The 24,788-nt window shown below is 41.7% G+C and overlaps 2 protein-coding genes across 4 annotated transcripts; one reads left to right on the top strand and one right to left on the bottom strand.

Moving 5' to 3' along the window:
• Positions 1-847: 847 nt before the first annotated feature.
• Taf5 (TATA-box binding protein associated factor 5) lies at positions 848-17,780 on the top strand. The gene is made up of 11 exons (XM_041661321.1): positions 848-1,418; positions 4,429-4,666; positions 7,878-8,193; positions 8,965-9,128; positions 9,223-9,358; positions 11,108-11,228; positions 13,084-13,213; positions 14,884-15,048; positions 16,068-16,245; positions 16,403-16,580; positions 16,715-17,780. Exons 1-11 carry the CDS (start codon positions 851-853, stop codon positions 16,930-16,932), a joined length of 2,412 nt encoding a protein of 803 aa, XP_041517255.1. The 5' UTR covers positions 848-850; the 3' UTR covers positions 16,933-17,780.
• On the bottom strand, positions 17,739-24,749 carry Atp5mk (ATP synthase membrane subunit k). 3 transcript variants are annotated; one of them, XM_041661323.1, is made up of 5 exons: positions 24,619-24,688; positions 22,454-22,535; positions 19,933-20,028; positions 19,756-19,848; positions 17,739-17,844 (listed from the first exon to the last, which is right to left on the bottom strand). In XM_041661323.1, the coding sequence occupies exons 3-4, from the start codon at positions 20,017-20,019 to the stop codon at positions 19,759-19,761; spliced, it is 177 nt and encodes a 58-aa protein (XP_041517257.1). In that variant the 5' UTR covers positions 20,020-20,028; positions 22,454-22,535; positions 24,619-24,688; the 3' UTR covers positions 17,739-17,844; positions 19,756-19,758. The 3 variants fall into 3 exon arrangements, with proteins under 3 accessions (XP_041517257.1, XP_041517258.1, XP_041517256.1); XM_041661324.1 differs by having other exon boundaries at positions 22,450-22,535; positions 24,619-24,679; XM_041661322.1 differs by lacking the exon at positions 22,454-22,535 and having other exon boundaries at positions 24,619-24,749.
• Between the last annotated feature and the right edge of the window lie 39 nt (positions 24,750-24,788).

Genomic DNA, 24,788 nt, shown 5'->3' with positions numbered 1-24,788 from the left:
TGGTAAAATGGTGACAACTGACAATTAATACACAGCAGAAACATTTCAGTCACAGATTAAGTTTAAAAACTTCTTAGCTGGCTGTGAGATCACACCCCTGTAATCCCAGCACTTGTAAGGCTTTTGTTTGTTTGTTTGTTTTTCGAGACAGGGTTTCTCTGTAGCTTTGGTGCCCGTCCCGGAACTAGCTCTTGTAGACCAGGCTGGCCTCGAACTCCCAGAGATCCGCCTGCCTCTGCCTCCCGAGTGCTGGGATTAAAGGCGTGCTCCACCACCGCCCGGCTAAGGCTTTTTATTACAATATAAAACATACTGTAAAGTTCACAAAGTGAGATTGTTCTTACAGGAATGAAAACTGAAATAAAAGGTAACCACAGTTCAGCTTCTAATATTAGCAAACCTTACCAGTAACTCAATAGATGTGCTTTTGAATTAAATACCTGGACTTGAATATTGACAGTCTTCCCCCATGTGTGATTTTGCCATGGTATTTAACCTCTTTGGGTTTTGGTTAAGCCGTCTATAAAGACTCCAGGGGTTAGCACCTTCTAAAATTGTTGAATTGGAAGAACTCGTATAACGTAAAAATGTCTGTCTCAACGCCTGATTACAGCCTGACTGCAATGAACTGTAATTATCAGGCAAATGTAATAGAGACGGTAAGCAACTACCACTTCCTGCGTGCCTTTCACTCAGTTTTGAAAGTTGCTCGAGCTCATTCCTTTTCTCCTCGCTGGCTCCTCCTCCTGCCGTAAATGGCCTGCCCCAATTGTCGTGAAACGCTCTACCCCGCCCTCCATGTGGCGAAAACGCAGTCACGCTTGACGGCGCGAGGTGGCTCAGCCGCAAGATGGCGGCGCTGGCGGAGGAGCAGACGGAGGTGGCGGTCAAGCTAGAGCCTGAGGGACCGCCGACGCTGCTACCTCCGCAGACTGGCGACGGCGCAGGCGAGGGTAGCGGTGGCACTCCCAACAACGGCCCCAACGGCGGCGGCGGGAATGTGGCGGCCGTGGCGGCGACGGCGGCGCCCGGCGGGGATGGCGGGACCCCCAATCCCGTGGTGGCCGTCTCTGCCGCTGCCCCGGCGGGGGCGGCCCCGGTGTCCGCCGCTCCCACAGAGGCCGGCGCTCCCCACGACCGGCAGACCCTTCTGGCAGTGCTGCAGTTCCTCCGGCAGAGCAACCTCCGCGAGGCCGAAGAGGCGCTGCGCCGTGAGGCCAGGCTGCTGGAGGAGGCTGTGGCGGGCTCCGGAGCTCCGGGAGAGCTGGACGGGGCCGGCGCGGAGGCGGCTAGCGCGCTTCTCAGCCGGGTCACCGCTTCAGTCCCCGGCTCTGCGGCCCCTGACCCTCCTGGCAGCGGCGCTTCGGGGGCCACGGTATTCTCGGGTTCAGCCTCAGGTCCTGCGGCTCCAGGAAAAGGTGAATCGCGGGGTCCCGGGACAGGAGCGCCGGCGTGAAGGGGATCTAGCGGGGAAGGCAAGCCTGGCAGGCCTGCACCTCTGCGGGCTTGTTTTGAATTTCCTGGGCCCGCCTCTAGGGCCACATGCCCGCCCCTTTCGCTACGGCGCGGGCTGCGCAGTCAAACCCTCTTCTGAGCTGTCAGTTCCAGCCAGAGGCTGAGCAGAGCTGTGGAGCCGAGGGGAGGTGCCGGGAAGCCGGGCTTGACAGAAGTGGGGGACCACGGGGTTTCGGTGTTTTTCCTCTTATTTAGATTTCTGAGCCTTGCATACGTTCGCATGAACACCACTAGGACCGTTACACTTCCATACTTTGACTGCAAGTCCTTTCTGTATCTTGATTTTTCACAGCTCCGTGGTTCTCATCTCTCCTTTTGAGACGAGAGAACGCGCTGTGGAGTAAAGGCGGAAGGCGCTTAGGACCGCACATCCAGAGTAGTGGTAGTCCGTATTTATCAGAATGTGGGCTAAGTGCTGTTCAGTGTTTTGGAGGATGCAAATTCCTGAGCATCACTTCAGGTGTAAAATGCTCAAGGGTTTGGGGCTGGGGACCTGCCCTAACGACTTTTAAGGAGTACTGATGTATACTAACCTTTAAAAACCCGAACTTTACGGCTAGATGTGGGGCAGACACTTTTGTTTCTGTTGCTCCCCCTCGTGTGATGTCAGTTAAAGGCATTTTTCCTAGTTTTTTTTTTTTTTGGTTTTTCGAGTCCTAGTTTTTTTTTAAGTAGGTTAATACAAGCCTAAGATGTAAAGTGTAAAATAGTGAAAATAGTAAAGTAGTGAAAAACTTTAGTTCTTGAATCCAGTCCTAACAACTCCTCTCCACCTTCCTCCCAGACACTTGTCACAAAATTCATACCATAAACACACCATTCCAGCCCAGTGGTGATGGCTCATGCCTGTGATCCCAGCACTTGGGAGGCAGAGGTAGGCGGATCTCTGTGAGTTCGAGACCAGCCTGGTCTAAATAGTGAGTTCCAGGACAGCAAGGGCTGTTAAACAAAAACCTTGTCTCTAAAAACATAAACCAAAACCTCTTGCAGCAATGTGATGGCACCATGGTTGACCATCTGTGGTGTGGAAGGAAAGACCCAGCTACCTAAAAGTTGTCTTTCACACACACCATATTTTAAAAATTTAAACTCACGCCTAGTATAAATTCTCAAAGGATATCAGTAAATATTGAATTAAGTTAGCCAGTAGCCAGTGTAGTGGTTCTAGACAAGTTAATCTGTATCTGTGAGAGCATTGCCAGACCTGGCACTGTAATTTATGTATATAAATAGAGATGTGTCATGTTTATAATGCCAGCACTTGGGATGCTGAAGCAGGAGAATTACTGTGAGATTAAAGCCAACCTATACTTAAGTATAGTTAAGGGGGAAGTAAGGAATGTGTGGAAAACTTGACTGAGAAGGATCTTTATGCTACATTTTGTAAGTATATTGTAACATGAATTTTATTGTTGTTACATTTCTTAAATATCTATCATATGTCCAGAAACTTGACTTAGTTTTTATATCACACTTGAGAAGCCAAGGAGGAAAAGAGACCATGAGAGTGACTATAATATTATAACTTTATTTATAATTTTTGCTTCAAAGAGTATGTATATCCACTAAAAACCACAGAAGTGTGGAACACTATAATTGCAGTTTACCAACATTTCCAATATTCAAACTCTGATTTGATTGAAAAAAGCAGCCGGTGGTGGTGGCGCACGCCTTTAATCCCAGCACTCGGGAGGCAGAGGCAGGCGGATCTCTGTGAGTTCAAGACCAGCCTGGTCTACTAGAGCTAGTTCCGGGACAGGTACCAAAGCTACAGAGAAACCCTGTCTCGAAAAACAAAAACAACAACAACAACAACAAAAGATTGAAAAAAGCATTATTGTTTGTTGTGTATTGCTACATTACAAATAAATATTCAGTCTTTCAATCTTAAAGTGATTGATTATAGAAAATTGCTTTAAGCATATACAATTGAGTTGTAGTCTTTTATATTTTATATTGAGCCATAACGAATGTTCCCTCTTTTCATTAAAATGGTGATATTTTGTTTGTTTGTTTGTTTTTCGAGACAGGGTTTCTCTGTGTAGCCCTAGCTATCCTGGGAACTAGCTTTATAGACCATGCTTGCCTTGAACTCACAGATATCCACTTGCTTCTGTCTCCCAAGTGCAAGGATTAAAGGTGTGTGCCACCATTGCCTGGCCGAAATGCTGATATTTTATATGAGGGGATTGATGTTTGAATATGAAGGTATCACAGGGCTAGATCTATTACAGGAGTGATATACAAAGAGCTTGAATGTGTTGTATCCATTTGCACAGAGATTAACATAATTGTTTGCTTTGCATATTTATTTATTTATTTGGTGGTTGGGGGTTGAACTTAGGACCTTGTACATGCTAGACAATTCCTGTCCACTTAGCCCCAATACCAAACCTGCATGTATCCTTTGTCTTTAAATAAGACGGTTCCAGGAAAAACGTTGACTGTTCTTGTTACTGATTTAAAAATGGTAAGATGTAGTCAAACTGAAGGGCTTTTGGCTTGGGTAACTGAAAGGCATACTAAATCCCATTAAAAAGTTCTGTGATTGTGGGCTAGCAGGTTTGCTCAACAGGTAAAGGTGCTTGCTACCAAGCTTGACAGACTTAGGTGACTCCCTAAAGCCTCCATCTTGAAAGGAGAGAATTGACTACTGTAATTTGTCCTCTGATCTCCTCTTGAGCACAGTGGCTTGTCTCCCCACCCCCATATGCAGCCTCACACATGTACACAAAATAAACAAATGTAATGCAAAATTTTAAAAAAGATACATGATTGTGTTGGGGAATAGAGGTCAAGAGGAAAAGGACAAACGTGAGTAATAACTCTCCTTTGAGCCTTAGCAAACTTCCGCATTCACATTGTTCATTTTAGATGATTTTCTTAAAAGTTGTCATTCATTTTTTTAAACAGTTGGAAGTGTAGCTGTGGAAGACCAGCCAGATGTCAGTGCTGTCTTGTCGGCCTACAACCAACAAGGAGACCCTGCAATGTATGAAGAATACTACAGCGGACTGAAACACTTCATTGAATGTTCTCTGGACTGCCATCGAGCAGAATTATCCCAACTCTTTTATCCTCTGTTTGTACACATGTACTTGGAGCTAGTTTATAATCAACATGAAAATGAAGCAAAATCGTTCTTTGAGAAGTATGTGAATTTTAACATCTTTTATTCATCTATATCCGTATATGGATACACACACATCTGTAACCCCACAAATGTAAGATTGTAAAGCAGAAGGTACTTTGAGAAGGAGATGTACCTTGGGCAATATGAACCTAACATGGGGCTAGGGGAATTGATCTCCCAGACGAAGCCAGACTTGAAGTGAAGTTTGAAGAAGGGCTAGGAATTAGCCAGATGAAGAGAAGAGCATATCTGGAAGGCCTGGGAGAACAGTCATGGTTGTTACAGAGACGAAAAGAAACTCGAACAGGAAGCATTGGTTGGGACCTGGAAACAGGCAGGTTCTTGCGCTGTGTTCAGGATTTTTGTCATAGGAATAATAGGGATTTGTATCGGATGAAATTAGATTTGATTGAGAGTCACTGAAAACTGATATAAATAAATAAAACTTTATTCTAAGAGCAATAGAAACTATGTTAGAATTAGGTTGGACTTAAAATAACTGACAACCCAAGTAGAGGCTTATATAAAATGGAAGCTTGGTTTTTTTCATAAAGGTAGGAAGTTTAAGACTAATAAGTAAATCCTTGATCGTCAGGATGTGGCCTTCCTTGGTTTATCGTCCTTGTCACGTGGTTTCCGCTGTGTGACACAGAAGGTCCTCTAGCAGTGAACAGTCCTCACCATGTTCTAATCAGCAAGGGGGCATACATTCTAGATGCACACACTTCTTTTTTTATTTTTTTGAGACAGAGTTTTTCTGTAGCTTTGAAGCCTGTCCTGGAACTTGCTCTGTAGACTAGGCTGGCCTCGAACTCACAGAAATTTGCCTGCCTCTCTCTCCTGAGTGCTGGGATTAAAGGTGTGTGCCACCACTGCCTGTCCCACACTTCTTTTTCTAACTTTTCAGTCAGTGCCCATCCCTGGCTACAAATGTAGGAAATATAGTCTTTCCTTAGGTATCTGTTCTCAGCCAATAGATAGAGCGTTTGGGGACAATGAGGCATCTCTGCTATAGATGTCAATAGAGGATAATTTCATTAATTTTCTTTTTTTTTTTTTTTTTTTTTTTTTTGGTTTTTTTCGAGACAGGGTTTCTCTGTGGCTTTGGAGCCTGTCCTGGAACTAGCTCTGTAGACCAGGCTGGTCTCGAACTCACAGAGATCCACCTACCTCTGCCTCCCGAGTGCTGGGATTAAAGGCGTGCGCCACCATCGCCCGGCTAATTTTCTTTTTTGTTGTTGTTCTTTTTAGACAGGCTCTTATTACATAGCCCTGCCTGGCCTAAAACTTACTGTGCAAATCAGGCCGGCCTCAGACTGGCAGAATTCTGCTTGCTTTTCCCTTCCGAGTGCTAGAATTATAGGCAGGGTCTACCCCACCATAGCCTGAGTATACCTCTTTACGTAAAGGACCTTTATGCAAAGAGGCAAACATGGTGAGGGACAGAGGGGCTTTGCTTGATCAGGGCTATTAAGTGTTCTTGATGGAGGTGATACTCCTTTTTCCCTTTGACCATTTGTAAATATTTCAAGGCATTTTGTTTGTCATAATAACTGGTAAGGAAGGAGAGAAGGATAATAATTATAGGATGTATAGGTAGTCCTACTTAGCAGAGAATTGCCCTGCCTAATACCTTAGTAGCATCCCTGATGAGAAACAAGAGTCTGCGGGTGTAGGTGAAAAGTAGATTGATTCAACACTTGATGGGTTAGCTATGAGGTGAAATATAATTGATAAGCCAGGTTTCTGGTCTGTCTGGATAAGGATGACTTTACTGACAGAAACCCTTGTCAAGTAGGGGAATGAATCTTTAGTTCCAAGTTAAGATTTGCTTTTGATTAATTTAAAAGTCCATTAAGAACCAATAACCTTGCCCAGCTTGGCGGCACATGCCTTTAGTCCTGGCACTTAAGGAGGCAAAGGCAGGTGAATCTCTGAGTTTATGACCAGCTGGTCTACCGAGTGAGTTTCAGGACAGCCAGTGCTACACAGAGAAACTCTGTTTTGAAAAACCAAAATAAACAAATAAAAAAGAACCATTTCCTCCAGGACTGGTCAGCTAATAATCACTCTGTCCCTCTGTAATGTAACCCGGTTCCCCACCCCTATATAAAAGCTGCGAGGGGAGGAGGCACTGAAGCCATACATTTCTTTGAGGAGCTCCAGCATTTAACAACCAAGTATAAGATCTAGAAAAGGAAAGAGGAGAGAGGAGGAAATCCAGGAAGGTGTTGAGTTTCTGATGTCAAGGAGGCAGTGTTGACTTGACCGAAGGGAAGCACTTGAGTGAAGCCAAGAGTCATCCGCTAACAAAGATGATGCTGAAAGGGGAGCAGCAGACTCTCAGCTCTCGTATTCATTATTAAACTCAGAGTCCCAGCTGAGGGGACAGAGAGCAAACTGAGCCTGAGCCCCGCCGCCCCCGGCTGAGCACAAAATTTCTATTCTAATAGTCCTGTTATCAGTCTCCTGAGATAGCATCTTCCTATGTGGGAAGCTGGGCTTTCAGAAAAGGGTCTCTGCTTCCATTACAGTCTACTATGACCCCATTCCTAATGAGGGTAAAACAAAAGTATATTTAAACTTATACCGAGGCTGGATGCTTTATTCCATTGCCTTGAGAACAGTGAAATTATGAAAGTGCTCATTGTTCAGTACCAATATTTGTTCTTTAGTTGACGTTTAATGTGTATTAACACAGGAAGTAATTGAAATGTTTAGGCTATGAGAATCCATGTACTGATTATTTCTGAGGCATATTATTTTCTACTTCTATGCTTGAAATGTTCTATAATAAAAATTTTTAAAGAGTTGGGTTTTGAGAAAACACAAAATTCAGTAAAGCAAGGGTTCTGACATTTTTATGTATTACCGAAGATGGTTTTCAAAAGAAATACATACTAGTGGTGGGTTTTACATTCCACTCAAATGTTTCGTTCACTCTGCTTTATTTCAAAACTTTATCTTGAAATGTTTATGATACATTTCATTAGAAAAATTGGTCACTTTTGAGGGTGGGTTTAGAAACTGAATTATAATCATTTAAAAATGTATTATTAGTTATCCTACTGCCTAAGTCAGGGTTATTTATATAGTTACATTATTATATTATAAATATATCTTACTATATACTAGTTACAGATTATTCTGGGATGGTTTATAAATGTATGAGGAGAAATATTATCTTAATGACACACTGAAAAATAACTTTTTAAAATCACTAAAACAGGTTCCATGGAGATCAGGAATGTTATTACCAGGATGACCTACGAGTATTATCTAGTCTTACCAAAAAGGAGCATATGAAAGGGAATGAAACCATGCTGGACTTTCGAACAAGTAAATTTGTTCTCCGTATTTCCCGTGACTCTTACCAACTCTTGAAGCGGCATCTTCAGGAGAAACAGAACAATCAGATATGGAACATAGTTCAGGAGCACCTCTACATTGACATCTTTGATGGGATGCCTCGTAGTAAGCAACAGATAGATGCCATGGTGGGAAGTCTCGCTGGAGAGGCTAAGCGAGAAGCAAACAAATCAAAGGTATGGGAGTAAGCCTCAGAACCAGATCATGTAGACTGGAAATCGTAGGGTTTCCATTTCATAGTTTATACCTGAGAATAACCTTCCACTGCTTTTAAAATGTGGTGTTCTAAGGATTACTAGTGTATGTAAGGGTTTGGGAATGGTTCCATGTAACAGAGCCCTAACTACAGCGGCTGAGACAAGGGTCTTTTTGGGGAGAGTAGCATAATAGTTTCAAAGTGCTGTCTGTATCCCTTGGCTTCTAATTCCTGGCTCACCATGTTTAGAATGTGGCATGCATGTCTATGCGTGTATGTATGTGTGTGTGTGTTCATGTACAAACACACTCAAATGGCTACTATGGCATTGTAGCTGAATCCAGGGAGGGGGAGGGGCCACATTGAGAGGTCTACTAAGTCTCTTAAAATCAGGACAATATGTGGATTTTTTGCCGTTTTTTTTTCTTTTTTGGTTTCTCGAAACAGAGTTTCTCTGTGTGTAGTCCTGGTTGTCCTGTTACTCTCTTTGTTCACCAGGCTGGCCTTGAATTCACAGAAATCCACCTGCCTCTGCCCAAGTTCTAGAATTAAAGGCATATGTCACCAAGCACAGCTTGCCTTTTTTTTTTCTAACTAAAACTATATGCGGTGTACGTCTATAAATATCAGTTGGTTAGAACCATGTTATGTGGTAATTTGTAGTTGCAAGAGAGCCTGAAAAGAGAAATGATTTAGCCAAATACACTGAAGAAAAGTTAATTAAAAAAATGTTGATTCTTTTGACTTGTAGGTATTTTTTGGTTTATTAAAAGAGCCAGAAATTGAGGTGCCTTTGGATGATGAGGATGAAGAAGGAGAAAATGAAGAAGGAAAACCTAAAAAGAAGAAGCCTAAGAAGGATAGTGCTGGGTCTAAAAGCAAGAAACAAGATCCCAATGCCCCTCCTCAAAACAGGTAGGGAAGAAACTTGTGTGGAGGTGAAAGCTATGTTACAGAGGGCTGAAGCTTATTAATATTCAGAGTGATTCTTAGTCTGTTTCTCTTATAGAATCCCTCTCCCTGAGTTGAAAGATTCAGACAAACTGGACAAAATAATGAATATGAAAGAAACGACCAAACGAGTGCGCCTTGGGCCCGACTGCTTGCCCTCCATTTGTTTTTACACATTCCTCAATGCTTACCAGGTTAGTAAAACAAATATTTCTTCCAGAAAAGTCAGATAAAATGGTGCTTTACCATTGAGAAAAAGTAGCTAAAATGGAATTTTATTATTTAAACTCTTGGCATTATTTAACTGGGAAACAAAGGAAAGCCAGTATGGTAGCACATGCCTTTGATCCCAGCATTTTCCAGGCGGAGTTAGTGGGTCTCTGCGTTTGAGGGCAGCTTTGTCGAGGACTGTCAAAACTATAAAATAGAGAAGCCCTGTCTTAAAAGAATAAAAAAGAAACAAAAAAAAGGAGGAGGAAGAAGAAAATGACACTGGTCAGAATAGATAGATGTCTTCTGAGTTTCAAAGCCTTTAGCAGCTTGCAAGAGTCAGAATCCTGCTTATACTTGACCCCTGATGATTGACTGGAGTTCTAACCTCTGAGGAACTTTATCTGGCTCATCTTTTGAACTTGGTTTAAGTATTAATGTAAAGTTGGCATTTTTAACTAATTCTAAATGTCTTTACTTGACTTCTTATAATGGACTGCTGAGGATGAGGTATCTAGTAAAGTACAGGAATTACTAACACTTCTATTATGTACTCCAGATACAGAGGCAAAAACGGAGTGATATCATGCTCTTCATGTTTGTGCCTTCAGACATTGGAGAATGTTGTAGTTGGAATTTTCTTTGGGTCACCAACTAGTTCCCAAATAAACACACGGGTGGCGCACACCTTTAATCCCAGCACTTGGGAGACAGAGGCAGGCAGATCTCTGTGAGTTCGAGACCAGCCTGGTCTACAGAGCTTTTTCCAGGACAGGCTCCAATGCCACAGCGAAACCCTGTCTTGAAAAACCAAAAAAAAAAAAAAAAAAAACAACCAAATAAACACACAGAGACTTACTTAAGTTATGGATGCTTGGCCTTAGCTTAGGCTTGTCCCAGTAGCTTTTTAATTGAACTTGTTTTTATTTATCTACATTTTGCCTGAGGGACCTTTTTACCTTTCTTTCATTCTTTATATTTTACTTTCCTGCTCCTTCCATGTCTGTCTGGGCCCTTGTGTTTCCCTGGTGCCCCACACCCCAGCTAAATCCCTCCTCCTACTTACTCTCCCTGCTGAGAAGTCCCCATATATCTCCTCCCTTGCTATTGACTGTTCAGCTTCTCATTAGACCAGTCAGGTTCTTTAGGCAGGCAAGGTAAAACAGCAACACATCTTTACATAGTTAAACAAATGCAATACATTTTTTTTAAACATAGTTAAAATTTTTAAACAAAAAATATTTCACAACATAAACAAATGTAACACATCTTTACATAGTTAAACAAATACAGCACATCTTTGCATAGTTAAACAAATATATGTAACAGAATGTAACTTCTTTTTTTTTTTTTTTTTGACTTTTAAAGACAGAATTTCTCAATTTTTGGAACCTGTCCTGGAACTTGCTCTGTAGACTGGGCTAGTCTCGAACTCAGAGATCTATCTGCCTGTCTCTGCCTCCTGAGTGCTGGGATTAAAGGTGTGCACCACCACCTCCCAGAAGATATTCTTATTTTTAGTTCTGCATGCTTTTTTGGAGAACTTCATCCTTGAGCACTGCATGTATATCTCTTCTGCCTCTCATCTCTCCCTGTGTACCCTACATAATGATCTACTCTTAATTATTATTATATGTATATACTCATATGTATGTTTATATATCCAAGTGTGCATTTAACTTTGCTTATATGTGCTTGTGTTCAGATGCCCTTTTTTGTTTGTTTACTGTCAGGGCCTCACTGCGGTGGATGTCACTGATGATTCCAGTCTGATTGCTGGAGGTTTTGCAGATTCAACTGTCAGAGTGTGGTCTGTGACACCTAAAAAGCTTCGTAGTGTCAAACAAGCATCAGGTAACTGAGATGACTTATTGGTGTAAACTTGAAGTTATATCTGTTTGATTCCATGGAATGTAGACAGGAAGTTGTGATCTTTGCAGAATTGATTTCACTTGAATTGAAGGGTAACACTCCCAGCTGTGTGTGGTGATATAGGCCTGTGATTATAAACTACTTAGGAGGATGGAACAGGAAGACTGAGAATTCAAGAACTGGGCAGGTGAGATGACTCATCAGGATAAAGCACTTGCTGCTGAGCCTGATGATCTGAGTTTGGTTCCTGGAACTCACATGAGGGAGAGAACTGCTTCCCAAAAGTTGTCCTCTGACCTTGCCACATGTGCTAGGCATGTGCGCACCCACATAATCACACACACTAAATAATTTAAAATAAAAGAGAGTAAGTTCAAGGACTGACTGGACTGCAGGGAGAATTCAAGGCCAGCCTGCAAAACTTAGATAAACTGTCTGAAAATAAAACTAAACACCAAACTAAGATACCATTTCCAATAATGAAAGAACTGCTGGGGTTGGCAATGATTAACTGGTTGGCCCTCCGTTTTCTCCTTTGTAGAATGAAGGGATTAGGTCAGACAACCCTTTTCTTTTTTTGGCAGGGAGGCAGGGTGAAATGAGGTTTCAAGACAGGGTTTCTCTGTGTATCCCTGGCTATCCTGGCACTCATTCTGTAGACCAAGCTGGCCTTGAACTCACAGAGACCCGTCTGACTCTGTCTCTCCAAGTGCTGAGATTAAAGGTGTGGGCCACCACTGCCTGGCTTTAAGATTTGTTTTTATTATTTTATGTGTATAGATGCTTTGTCTGAATGTAGGTCTGTGTACCATGCACGTGCCTGGTGCCTAAAAAGTTGATGAACCTCCATGTGAGTGCTGAGACTCAAACCTGAGTCCTTTGCAAGAACACTAAATATTCTCACCCACTGAGCCAACTCTCTAGCCCTTTTTAGATAACTCTATAAAGTTAAAACTCTAATATCTGATGATTATTTGCCTGTAAATTTTAAGAAAACCATAGTGAGGGCTGGGAGGGCCCTGCAAGTTGTCCTTTGACATCCACATGTATATGATGACATCCACATGTATGTGATGGCATACATGCTTCAAATTCACTTCATACACCCAAGTGCCAAGTTCAAAGCAGACCGAGCTACATCGTGAAGAGCCTGTCTCAAACATCAAAACAAGGGACTGGATAGATGATGACTCAGTGGTTCAGAGCACTGACTTTTGCAGAGGACCTGGGTTAGACTCCCATCACCATGGCAGCTCACAACCAGCCGTCACTCTAGTTCAGTGGCTTAGCACATGTATCTGGTGCATTCCTCTACATGCAGGCAGAACACTGATACACTTAAAGTTCATTCATCAAAACAAAAACAAAGGCACAACAAAACAAAAGCCCAAACTTCTAATAAGGTCAGGATTTTTTTTTTTTTTTGTTTTGTTTTGTTTTTTGAGACAGGGTTTCTCTGTGGTTTTGGAGCCTGTCCTGGAACTAGCTCTTGTAGACCAGGCTGGTAGGTCAGGATTTTTTAAAGCTTTTGTTGCTATTTTTCCTAAATAGTACATTTAAATTGTTTTAGGATTTTTATGAAACATAGCATAGTAGGCAAACTAGAGAATCAGTCCTGGTTCTCATTCTGAGTAACTGTGTGGTTTAGCAGATTATTAACTGTTTGAAGGTTCATTTTATTCTGTACAAGGGGACGTATCACTGACTTTAGAGGCTTTAGCATAGTGGTTATTGGTACATAGGAAGAAATGTTGAAATGTTAGTTCTGAGCTATGATGGGATTGCCTTAAAGTGTTTTAATGAACGAACCTAAAATAATATTTCTGAACCTTTTTAGATCTTAGTCTTATAGACAAAGAATCAGATGATGTCTTAGAAAGAATCATGGATGAGAAAACTGCAAGTGAGTTGAAGATTTTGTATGGTCACAGTGGGCCTGTCTATGGAGCCAGCTTCAGTCCGGATAGGTAAAATACAAACAAAATTAAATACTGATAAACAGTATTGAGATTTAAAAGTTAACTGCTGGAAATAAAATGCATATGCGTAGACACTTTTTAGAAAAACATCATGATTGCCTGTAGTTCAGTATCTTTTAGAATCTTACATTTCTAATTTATCTTGGAGTACTGGTATATAAAATAGCAACTAAGTATATGCTAAATTTACAGGATCAAGGTGCACATTCAGGGCTCACTGGTTTCAAAATTTAGCTTTATCTTTGAACAACCCTCTAATAGAGGTTGAATTCCTTGAGTTCTTGGTTGTTCTTGTGGCACTTTGTAAAATTTAACACAAATTCCGTATACTAATGGCATTAATAGCTGTCTACTGAAGCATTAGCAGGCTATAATGGAAAGAATGAAGAAGGCTGGGCATGGTGGTAAGTGCCTGTAATCCCAGCTACTCGGGAGGCTAAGGCGAGGGGATTGTGGTTGAGATCATGTTCTGAAATAATAGCACCATATGTGTTTAGCTATTTTTTGATTTTAATTTATAACTTTCTGCAAAAATGACTGGAAGAGGGAATTTTCACCCATATTATCATTTGTATTCTACTTGAATAGTAGTTTTCAACCACCAGAGTTTTAACTGTATTTGTGAGATCTTGGGATTAAAAAATATATATATTTAATAGTGATTTAACCAGATTGTACATTTTACTTGAAGAAATGTCTGATTTCAGTGAAAACAGTTGACTTTTTGTATTTATCCCTGGAAAAAGTAGAACATTATCATTTTGCATGGGAGTAGAGTCTGGTTGAATGGTAGACTTTAGAACTCTGCTACTCAGCTACATTCCACTCCTTTTCTTTTTTTAAAATATAGCCCATGTGGATAGGAAATAATATCCACAAATTGACATTCGTTTTTTTTGGCTGTCTTGGTAAACATACTTTTTATTATTCTGAATATTATTATTATTTTGGTGTTTTGAAATGGAGTCTCATGCTGTATTCCAGACTTGCCTTGAATTTGCGGCAAGCCTCCTGCCTCAATCTCCCAAATTCTGAGATCACTCATGAGTTACCAGACTATTTACTATTTTTTTCTAAAGTACTGTGACCCCCTCCCCATAATCACTATATATTTTTAATAATTAGCTTTATATAGTTGATGTTCAGAATATAGTATGACAGTATTTCATTTTAACATTAGTTTAATAATTTTAGCTTTTGGTTCTAAGTATAAATAAAGAGGTGGGGATGAGATGGCTCAGTGGGTGGTAAAGTGCTTGTCATGCAAGTGTGAAGACCAAACTTTGGATCCCCAGCACCTACAATGCTGGACTGGCATGGCAGCCCTCCTGTAATCTCAGTATTCTGGAGTTGGAGATGGGATCTCTGGAGAAAACTTGACAAGCTCTGGGTTCATTTGGGAGATTGCTCAAGGAAGACACCTGAACATGCCATGTATACCTCATACCGCACACACAGGTGAGGGGCTCAGTGGTAGATTTCCTGCCTGTCGTGTGCAAGGCCTGAGGTTCAGTCCTCAGCACTATCTGCGCATTTCCACATGTATGTGCACACACTGAGATATACCTAGGCCTATGTCATTTGCTGAAACATGAGAATGGGAAGAAACAGGTAACCAGATTATTCTGGAAATCAAACATATCACCTCCTCTCCTCAGGAACTATCTGCTCTCCTCTTCAGAGGATGGAACTGTTAGACTCTGGAGCCTTCAGACGTTTACTTGCTTGGTGGGATATAAAGGACACAACTACCCAGTATGGGACACACAGTTTTCTCCATATGGATATTATTTTGTGTCAGGAGGCCATGACCGAGTAGCTCGGTAAGAACACTATGATCCTCATGGGTTTATTCACTGAACATAACTGATTCTTGTTGCGAATACAAAGTCCAGCAAACATCATATTCATGCTATCAGGGCTGACTTTTTGAGAAGATAAGCATTTATTGCCGTAGTTTGAAATGAATGTGAGGAAGAATATTACTGTCTTTCATTATGTGTACACTAAGGGTCCTGCTTTAATGTAATTTATAACGTTCCCCACGTCAGATGTGTCTTGTTTCCCATTCTCACTATGAGCACCTTTTGTCTCCTGTTATTGTAAAGTTTCCATTGGCAAAATTCTTCCTAGAAACCATGTAGTTACCCAAACTACAGGAAAATGGTTTTCTGTGCATTAGGAGTGGGAAGCAGTGCGTATACAAAGAATCATAGAATTTACATGCTGGCTGGAGAGATGGCTCAGAGGTTGTTGCCCTAGAGGACCCAGGTTCAATGCCCAACACTCAAATGGCAGCCAAGAACTGTCTGTCACTCCAGTTTTAGGGGATTCAACACCCTCACACAGTCATGCATGTAGGCAAAACACCAATGCACATAAAATAATATTATATAAACTGGGTGGTGGTGGTAGAGTCCTTTAATCCCAGCACTTGGGAGGCAGAGGCAGAGCTTAGTCTATAGAGTGAATTCTAGGACAGCCAGAGCTACACAGAGAACACCTTGTTTCTAAAAGCCAAAAATAAATAAAAGGAATTTCCATGCCCATAATCCCAGCACTCTAGAACAGGACATGGTGGCATATACCTTTAGTCCTAGCACTTGGAAGATTAAGGTAGGGGCCTAGTTTAAGGCCACCCTGATCTGCAGATATCTTGAGTTCCAGAACAGCCAAGGCTACATAGTGAGACCTGTCTCAAACTAGGCCCAATCTTCTGTTGTCTTTCCTTAAGATGGCAAGGAGGTGCCATTGAGAATTGACTTTCATCTGGATGTACCAATTTTTTGGGTTAAATTTTATTTCAATTAATTACTATTTATTTTTCGTTAATTTCAAAAAGGCTTTGGGCTACAGATCACTATCAGCCTTTAAGGATATTTGCTGGACATCTTGCTGATGTGAACTGCACTAGATTTCATCCAAATTCGAACTATGTTGCTACGGGCTCTGCAGACAGAACTGTGCGGCTCTGGGATGTGCTCAATGGTAACTGTGTCAGGATCTTCACTGGACACAAGGTATTTCACACCTCCTTATTCCAGCACACACAGATCCTTTTAAAGCCAAAATACTAACTAGCAGCATGCACGCTTTAAAGATAGTATCCATGCCACTAAACTACAGTTCTGTCTTGGCCTTATCAGATATAATTAACCTTATTTTGCTCTTTTCTAGGGACCAATTCATTCCTTGACATTTTCTCCCAATGGGAGATTCCTGGCTACAGGAGCAACAGATGGCAGAGTACTTCTTTGGGATATTGGACATGGCTTGATGGTTGGAGAATTAAAAGGCCACACCGATACAGTGTGTTCACTTAGGTTTAGTAGAGATGGTGAAATTTTGGCATCAGGTAAATTATTTTAATGGCTTTGGGGTAAAGGTTTAGTTTTCATAAAAACAAACAAGGCAAATACAGAGTATACATGGGAAAATGTCAGACTCTAGATGTGATGGATACTAATATTTTCTTTGGTTTTCTTTTAGGTTCAATGGATAATACAGTCCGGTTATGGGATGCCATTAAAGCATTTGAAGATTTAGAGACTGATGACTTTACTACCGCCACTGGGCATATAAACCTACCTGAGAATTCCCAGGAGTTATTATTGGGTACATATATGACCAAATCAACACCAGTTGTACACCTACATTTTACTCGAAGAAACTTGGTTCTAGCTGCAGGAGCTTACAGTCCGCAATAAACCAGCGGTATTAGAGACTTTTTTGGAAGCTACTGTTTGGAAAAGGGAGACTAAAAAGCAAATACCTCAGTGATTAGTATTTAAGCTACAAAGAATGTTTTTGTCTACATGGATCTGGGAGTATGCTGCTTGGAAAATCTGAACAGGACAGTTCCACGTTTCTCTAGCAACCACATTGAACTAATTTCCGTTAGTTGAATGAGAGGTATTATGTTCATGGAGGGGACATTTATGGTGCTTTGGATTGTGTGGAAACTATGCATTTTTCTGTTCAAATGCTATTTAATTTATTATGTTTAGAAAGGAAGTCAATTTGATTTAAACAATTTATTCTGCTTCAAGATTCAAACTAAGAAATACAGTACCATCTTGAGTAGCTGAAGAGCTCTATGAACATGTGTGTGTCTGCTGTAAAATGAAGTTTCTGTACGGCACGCAAGCACTATGGCAAACGACCCACTAACATGCTTTCCTTCACCATGATGTATGTAACTGGGTAGGAACTACAGTTCCTAAGATCTAGTAGTACCAACCAGCCACTGACATCTCAATTGCTACCTTTTAAGTTCTGAGTGCAGTCACTCTACAGACCAGGTGAAGAGATCTAGATCCCATACTCTACTTCAACTGACATGGCTACATACGACCTAGTACACTTGAAGTCAGACATTTCAGTTGCTTACCTCCAGTACTGAGCCTTGCTTTGGAAAACTAAGAGATTTAGACCAAGTCACTGCCAGTTTTTGCTTTTGTTGCATTTTGTACAGTTTTATATTTTTGATATCTTGTAAATAAAGACAACCAGCTTTTCCAGGTTCATAATTTATTGTACAAATTGAGTATCACATGATGAGTTGACATCAGCTTCTTCAGGCATGGAACTTAACAGATGAGGTCAGACATCGAAAGACCCTACAAAACAGCAAAAACAGTTTGATACAAATGTGACGATCAGTAATTATCACAACCCCCCAAGATAAAATACAAATTCATCAGATTCTTAATAGTCAGTAGGACAGACATATAAATAGGTAAGATACAGTGTCCACTACTTTGTTTTCAAGATAGTTTTTTGTTTTTTAAGATAGGGTTTCTCTGTTTAACAGTCCTGGCTGTCCTGGAACTAGTTCTTGTAGACCAGGTTGGCCTCGAACTCAGAGATCCACCAACCTCTGCCTCCTGAGGGCTGGGATTCAAGGCATGTGCCAACACTGCTCGGTTCAAGATAAAGTTTTCATGGAGATATATTACCCTTCCAAAGTCAGAAGTAATTTCATGCAGAAAACTGGGCAAAGTACCCAAAAAGGAATAAGAATGTACTGGACTACATAGACCCCTACTTTTAACAGACTTGGGTAAAGCTTTTAAGAGCAGAACAAAAAGAAGGGAAGAAAGCATTCGACAGAGTTCTAGCCTTCTGGCTTTCTGCACAGATGTTGCTAACACCACATTTACTGACTTCTGGATAGGTAAAAGGGATTGAAGGGGACTGTAAGAACCTTAAAGGGTTTTTTTCAGGGGGACATTCCAGTATTCTATGAAAATATAAAGCTACCAGAACCCAGCAAATACTTGCAACTTCATATACTGAAGGTTAGGGTTGGGACTGTCACTAGGCAGAGCGGCAGCCTAGCACCTGCCAAGGCCCCGGGTTTGATCCCCAGTACCACAAGTTTCATGTGTGTTTCTGTATGAGAGTCCAGAAAAGGGTTTTAGATGCCTGGAGTTAGTTTTGAGCTACCTGGCATGGGTGCTGGGATCTGAACTCGAGTCCTCTATTCTTACAGTACTTGATCTTAACCACTGAGCCACTGTCCAGGCTCTGGTTAATCCCGCCTCTGCCCCAGGCATGGTGGCCCAAGCCTGTAATTTCAAAACTCAGCCAGTTGAGGAGGAATTGCTACAATTGTGAAACCATTTGGGCTATAAACAAGACTGTCTCAATACCTAAATAGACAAAACCCGACCAAATTACATAAGCTTATAGTTGAGCTGAGGGGTATATGAAGACTTGAGTTTGATCCCAAGAATTTATTTAAAAAGAAAAAAAAAAAGCCAGATGCAGTGGCACATTTGTAATTCTAGCTCTCTTCTGAAGACGGGGGAGGACAGGATAGCTAGCTGGGAATGCACAGTGCAGCATGACGGCAGAAATGAGACCTGTCTCAACAAGGGGGAGCGAGCCAACTCCCCAGAGTTGTTCATATATTTCCACACCAGTGTCATGGCATGTGAGTGTGCAAATAAATAAGCTCCCAAAAATAAAATATAGAAGTCATCTAACTGCATTAAGAGACAAACGGTGAGAGAGAAAAGTACTTCAACAAAGCCCAAAAGACAATTTTTCTTAAACATGCCAGTTTAGGAAAAACCACAGTCTATACCAGCTGACATAAAAGACATATCCTCTTACAAAGCTAGGTGTTCCATAATCGTCTGGGAAAGCATTTAAGCCTGAATAAACACCATTTTGTTGTATACCTTTCTCTGGTCTTTTTTTTTTTTGAGTCAAAGCAGACTCAAACTCACAAGACCATCCTGCTGTGCCACCCTCCCCAGTGCAGCAGGGATTACAGGTATGAGACGTTACACCCAACTCCTTGTTCTCTCTCTCAGTTGTGTTGAGACCATGTCTTGCTGTTCTTAACATGCAATCCTGCCCCTGTTCCCCCACTGTTGAGCTTACAGGTGTATCATACCCAGTGTTTGCTTTCAGGTACGCAATAAATTTCAGAGTGCCAATAATTTATTTTTTTGTAAGGGAAGAGAAAAACCTTGACAAGAAATGGCTAAGTTACAAACTTTAAAATGGCAATTCCTTACCAGTTATGATGCTTTCACAGCTGGAGTTTTTTTAGGCCTTAACTTGAAGTATAGGACCAACAAGGCAATGCCTCCATATGTGGCCAGAACACACTGAGAAAAAAAAGATGCAAATGAAAGTTATCATATCTCTTTTATTCTAAGATATAAGTGCTTAAAGATGTAATTTATACTTACATTCATTCTACCTGTGAGAGTATAAGAGTTGAAATATTTTTTAATACCAGTGAACTGGAACTGGGCATCACTTTCAGGACCAGCCATGACTTCAATCTTAAAAAAAAAAAAAAAAAGGAACAAAATATTGATTTGAGTGCAATTTATAAGAAAATAAAAATTCAGTTTCAAAACCTATGACATCTCTGTGGTTTAGCTGACACTGCAATAGCAGAGCTGGTGGGAAAAGCCTAGCTAGCAAGGACTGTTACTAGGACCGTCCCCCATTGCTCTTCTAAGTACTCCAGAACAGTTAAGCACTTAGCAGAGAAAGAGAAGATTGTCCTTCAGTGTCTTCTGACTCAGGACAGCTTAATGTTCGCATTCTCTATCCAGCCTGTGTTACATATAGTAAACACTGAATTAGGTCACTTGTAGTGCTTTTCACATCTTCTCAGTGGTAAACAACTGAAGAGAGTAACATTCTCACAGCTTTTCTCACTATAAATCACTCAGGACTTCCACAGGAGACAGACCAGTTGGTGATGATATTGTGTCAGTCAACAGTGGTTTCTGAAGCTGGAACCTACTCCTTATACCCAAACGGATAAAGGAATTGAGTGGAAACAATGGAGCTAAAACCTCTTGAAGAATATTGGCAACTATTTTACTTGTCTTTGCAAAGAGAAGTCTAAAGGAAAGGAAATAAAAAATGGAGAGTCAACCTCACAAGGCAATTAAAATCAGTTTGGTGTGGCACAGGTCTTTAATCCCAGCTCAAGGGAGGCTGAGGCAGGCTGATTTGAGTTGCAGGTTAAACATGCGGCCATGCCCCCCGCCCCCCCCCCAAAAGAAGAAAGGTAAAACTAACTAACTATGAACTTACAATAAGCATTGTTACAACTGGGGTTTAATACTGTGTGGAGCGTAAACTTAAACATTTAAAGTGTCTGTCAAATTATATAATAAATATACCTTCTATCTAGCTGGGTCATTTCTCCTCCAAGAATTTACCTTTCAGAAATATCACAAGGCAGAAATACATGGTTCATAGCTCGTTACCGAACACTGTTTACAAAAGTGGAAAGATGAGAAATTCAACATGAACTGATAAATGACAATTGCTACCAAAGGAAACTGCGTACCATATGGAAGGAGGCCCCAAGTGATACTAAAAATCAACTCTACTTCTGGGTATTTCAGGGCTCATCAATGGCTCTCAAAGTCTGGTCCCTAAAGTAGCAGCATAAAACTCACTGGAAACTTCTTAGAAAGGCAGATCATCGGGCCCTACCACAGACATACTGAATTAGAAACCTGGGTCCAGTTATCTGTCTTGTAAGGCCTCTAGGTAATTTTAATACACACACACGACCTCTAGGTAATTTTAATACGCAATACACATACACCAGAAAAATGTTTAATGCTCAATAATTATATGGGGAAACCCCTGGAGAAAATACAGTCCCCCCCCCCCAGAGTTTCTCTGTGTAGCCCTGGCTGTTCTGGAACTTGCTCTGTAGACCAGGCTGACCTGAACTCACAGAGTCTACCTGAGTCTGCCTCCAGAGTGTTGGGATTAAAGGCATGTGCCACCATCTAGCTTTATTTCTTTTAATGTGAGAAATTACATTAAAAAAAGCAACAACCCACCGGTGAAATGTGGGACAGAGGATCCTTACACAGTGCTGGCACCAATGTGAACTGGTTCAGCCACTGTGCAAGTCAGTGTGGTGAATTCTCAAAAAATTAACAACAGAGCTACCATACAACCCAATTACTCCACTCGGTATATACTTGAAAGACTAAATCAAAGCACTGCAAAGATACTTGCATAACCATGTTTACCGCTAGACTATTCACCAAGCAAAACTGAACTAGCCTGGATGTCTGTCAACAGATGAGCAGACAAAGAATATGTGGTACGTATCTGCTGTGTAATTATTCAGCCATGAGAAAAATGGAAAAAATAACTTTTTCCCTTTCTCTTGTTTTTTTCGAGACATGGTTTCCCTGTGTAATAGCTCTTGCTGTTCTGGAACTTACTTTGTAGACCAGCCTGGCCTTGAACAAACTGAGATCTGCCTGCCTCTGCCTCCCAAGTGCTGGAATTAAAGGCACATGCCACCACCCCACCTGGCCCCAAAAATGAAATTATGACACAAGCAGGAGAAAGGGTACAACAGATTATTGTGTTAAATAAGCCAGACTCGGAACAAATACCCAATATCTTCTCTTGTATAAGGACCCTTGACTTAAATATATATGCATATATGTATGTGTATGTCTGTGTTAAATCACGAAAACAGAAAGGGGACCTTGAAAAAGGAAGAAGAGATTTTAAGGGCGTGAGGAGAGGGAGGAAAAAAGAATGAAGGGAGATGGGGCACTATTTGGCTGTAAGGAGGGGATCATAACGAGTTAGATGGGGTGGAGGAAGGGGACAGTGAGGGAAAAGGATGAAAAATGCAGACACAAATCCAGAAAGCCACAGCAGAATTCAAAACCACTCAAAGTTTTGTATGCATGACTGCCTACCTACCACGACCGAGCCACAGACCCTAATGACAACTTGGAGTAGCTGGTCGAGGTCCAGGCAAGATTGGTAGACTGGCTGGCTGGCTCTAGATGAAATGGAAGTGGGAGAGAACAGTAAGGGTAATGTTGCGACGGAAACTGGCATCCCCTTTGTTTACCATTCAAAGGGCTTCAGAAGCATTCATACTCAAAGATCTTGCAACAAATTCCAGACCTTAATTTTGAACATTTTCAAAATGGTTACTGGAACAGTGAAGGAAATCTAAACTTCTTTGGGTCCCTTTCACAGACCTTGGCCAATCTAGCCAAAGCAGGAAATCACCATTAAACAAACAACTTCATAGTTTGTCAAGTTTCCCTTTCCTAAACTACGAAAGCACATGTTTTCCATGCACTTCATGATGCTTCTTAAAGAGCTATGAAGTGGGTTCTCACGAGAAACCTTACAGAAACTCACTGACTGCTATGCTAGCATGGTACAGTGCAGGGTGGGCCAGCGCTGACAGCCTCAGCGTCATTCTACAAGACACTGGAACAAGGATGAATGTAGTCAAAGACAACAAAGACATGGTATAGGAACTGGGGTCTTAAAGAATCTTAGATGGAAGAAGAATAGTCATGCTGATTGTGAGATAAACAATGGTATTATCATTTGGCTTTTCAAGACAGGATTTCTTTGTGTAGCCTTGGCTGTCCTGGAGCTCGCTCTTTAGATCAGGCTGGCCTTGAATTTACAGAGATCTGCCCACCTCTGCCTCTTGAGTGCTGGGATTAAAGGCATGCGCCACCTTCAGCAAACAATTGTCATATTAAGGCTTAAAGCATTACAGGTCTACACCTTCCAACGAACTGAATATTGTTTTGGGGTAATGACCAGGAACCTTTTTGTTAATACTGCCCTTTATGGGATTTTTTTTTTTATTTTTTAAAAGACAGGGTCTCAATATGCAAAGCCAGATGGTTTGGAACTCACAGCATACACCAGGATGGCCTTGAACTCAGTGATCTGCCTGATAGTTTTGGGATTAAAGGCATAAGCCATTTCACACTTGGCAATAGGAATAAATGAACTAAAATGTGTTCTCCTTGAAATCACATGCAAGTCTAGAGCCATACAATAGTGAAAAGATCACCTAAGACTAATACTTGTGAACCTGTGATTTATTAAAGATTTACTATCGTTAAACAGCATTCTGTTAGAAAGTTTAAGCAGATAGATTTTGCTTGTTTTTAAATAACCCAATACTACTCTTAAAAACAACCAGTCTCTCCATGCCCCTCTCCCTGTGAAATGGGTGTTTCATTAAAGGCTTAGGGTGATCAGTTGCCCTTGCTTCGCAATCGGTCCCTGGATATTGCTATTCTCCTGTCTTACAAACACCTATCTGGAGTACCGAGCTGACCAGGTCTAAGTAAAGGAAAGTCGCCTCAAAGGCGCCCAGGGTCTACAAGCAAGAGCTTTTTGTAGAACCTTTCCACTGATTCCTAATACCGCGGCCCTTTAATACAGCTCCTGTTGTGGTGATCCCCAATCATAAAATTAATTTCGTTGCTACTTCATAACTGCCATTTTAACAGTTATGAATCGTAATGTAAAAATTTTTGGAGATAAATATCTGGGAAGGGGGGTCGCGAATCACAAGCTGATTACTTCCGGAACACAGACTTAAATCTAACCCGTTAATCGCGCCCAGGCCTGGAGATTCGCAAGGGCTACTCTTCTTTTACTCTAGTTTTGACAAAGACTGCCGCACAGTTAAGGGAGCTAGCTTCCTGACTGCAGCTCAGAGAAAACAAATAGTTATGGCCATATAGGCCCAAACACAGAATTTAGCCAGAGATGGGGTGAGAAGCCAGAGATCGCTTCCAACACTGTAGGATGACCTTGGGGAGTTACCCTCTCGACGGGTCTCACCCTCCCACTGGGAAATGGAACAGAAGGCTCTCCGCGAACCGTGCGAGCCTTGGGGCGCATGCACCTCGCGGTGCTGAGGCTACCCAGACGCACCGCAGGGCCCCGACCCTCATTTTCTCCAGAGCCATTCCCCGGCCCCTCCCCGCAAAGCGAAGACCTCTCGCTAGTGCGAGACCGGGGAAACGGCCAGGTTCTAGTCGGCCCTGCGAAGCCCAGTCAGCAGCCCGAGCAGCCGACAGCCCCTTCTCACCCACCTTCGCCCAAATCACAAATTCCGCAGCTGATGTCCTTCAACAAACCCAGCCACCAGCACGGACCGACCGGAAGACACCCCCTCCCCCACGCGACGGACTGGCCATGGCGACTAGGCCCTCTGCGTTGATTGGCTATCATAAAAAGTCCCTCCCCCCTACTTCCCGTCTCG

The sequence above is a fragment of the Microtus oregoni genome, unplaced genomic scaffold (genome assembly GCF_018167655.1).
Source record: "Microtus oregoni isolate MIOR12 unplaced genomic scaffold, Mior012 000012F_ref0000307, whole genome shotgun sequence".
NCBI classification, from domain to species: Eukaryota; Metazoa; Chordata; class Mammalia; order Rodentia; family Cricetidae; genus Microtus; species Microtus oregoni.
Note: the sequence above shows the minus strand (reverse complement) of the source record. Positions and strands in the feature narration are given on the sequence as shown.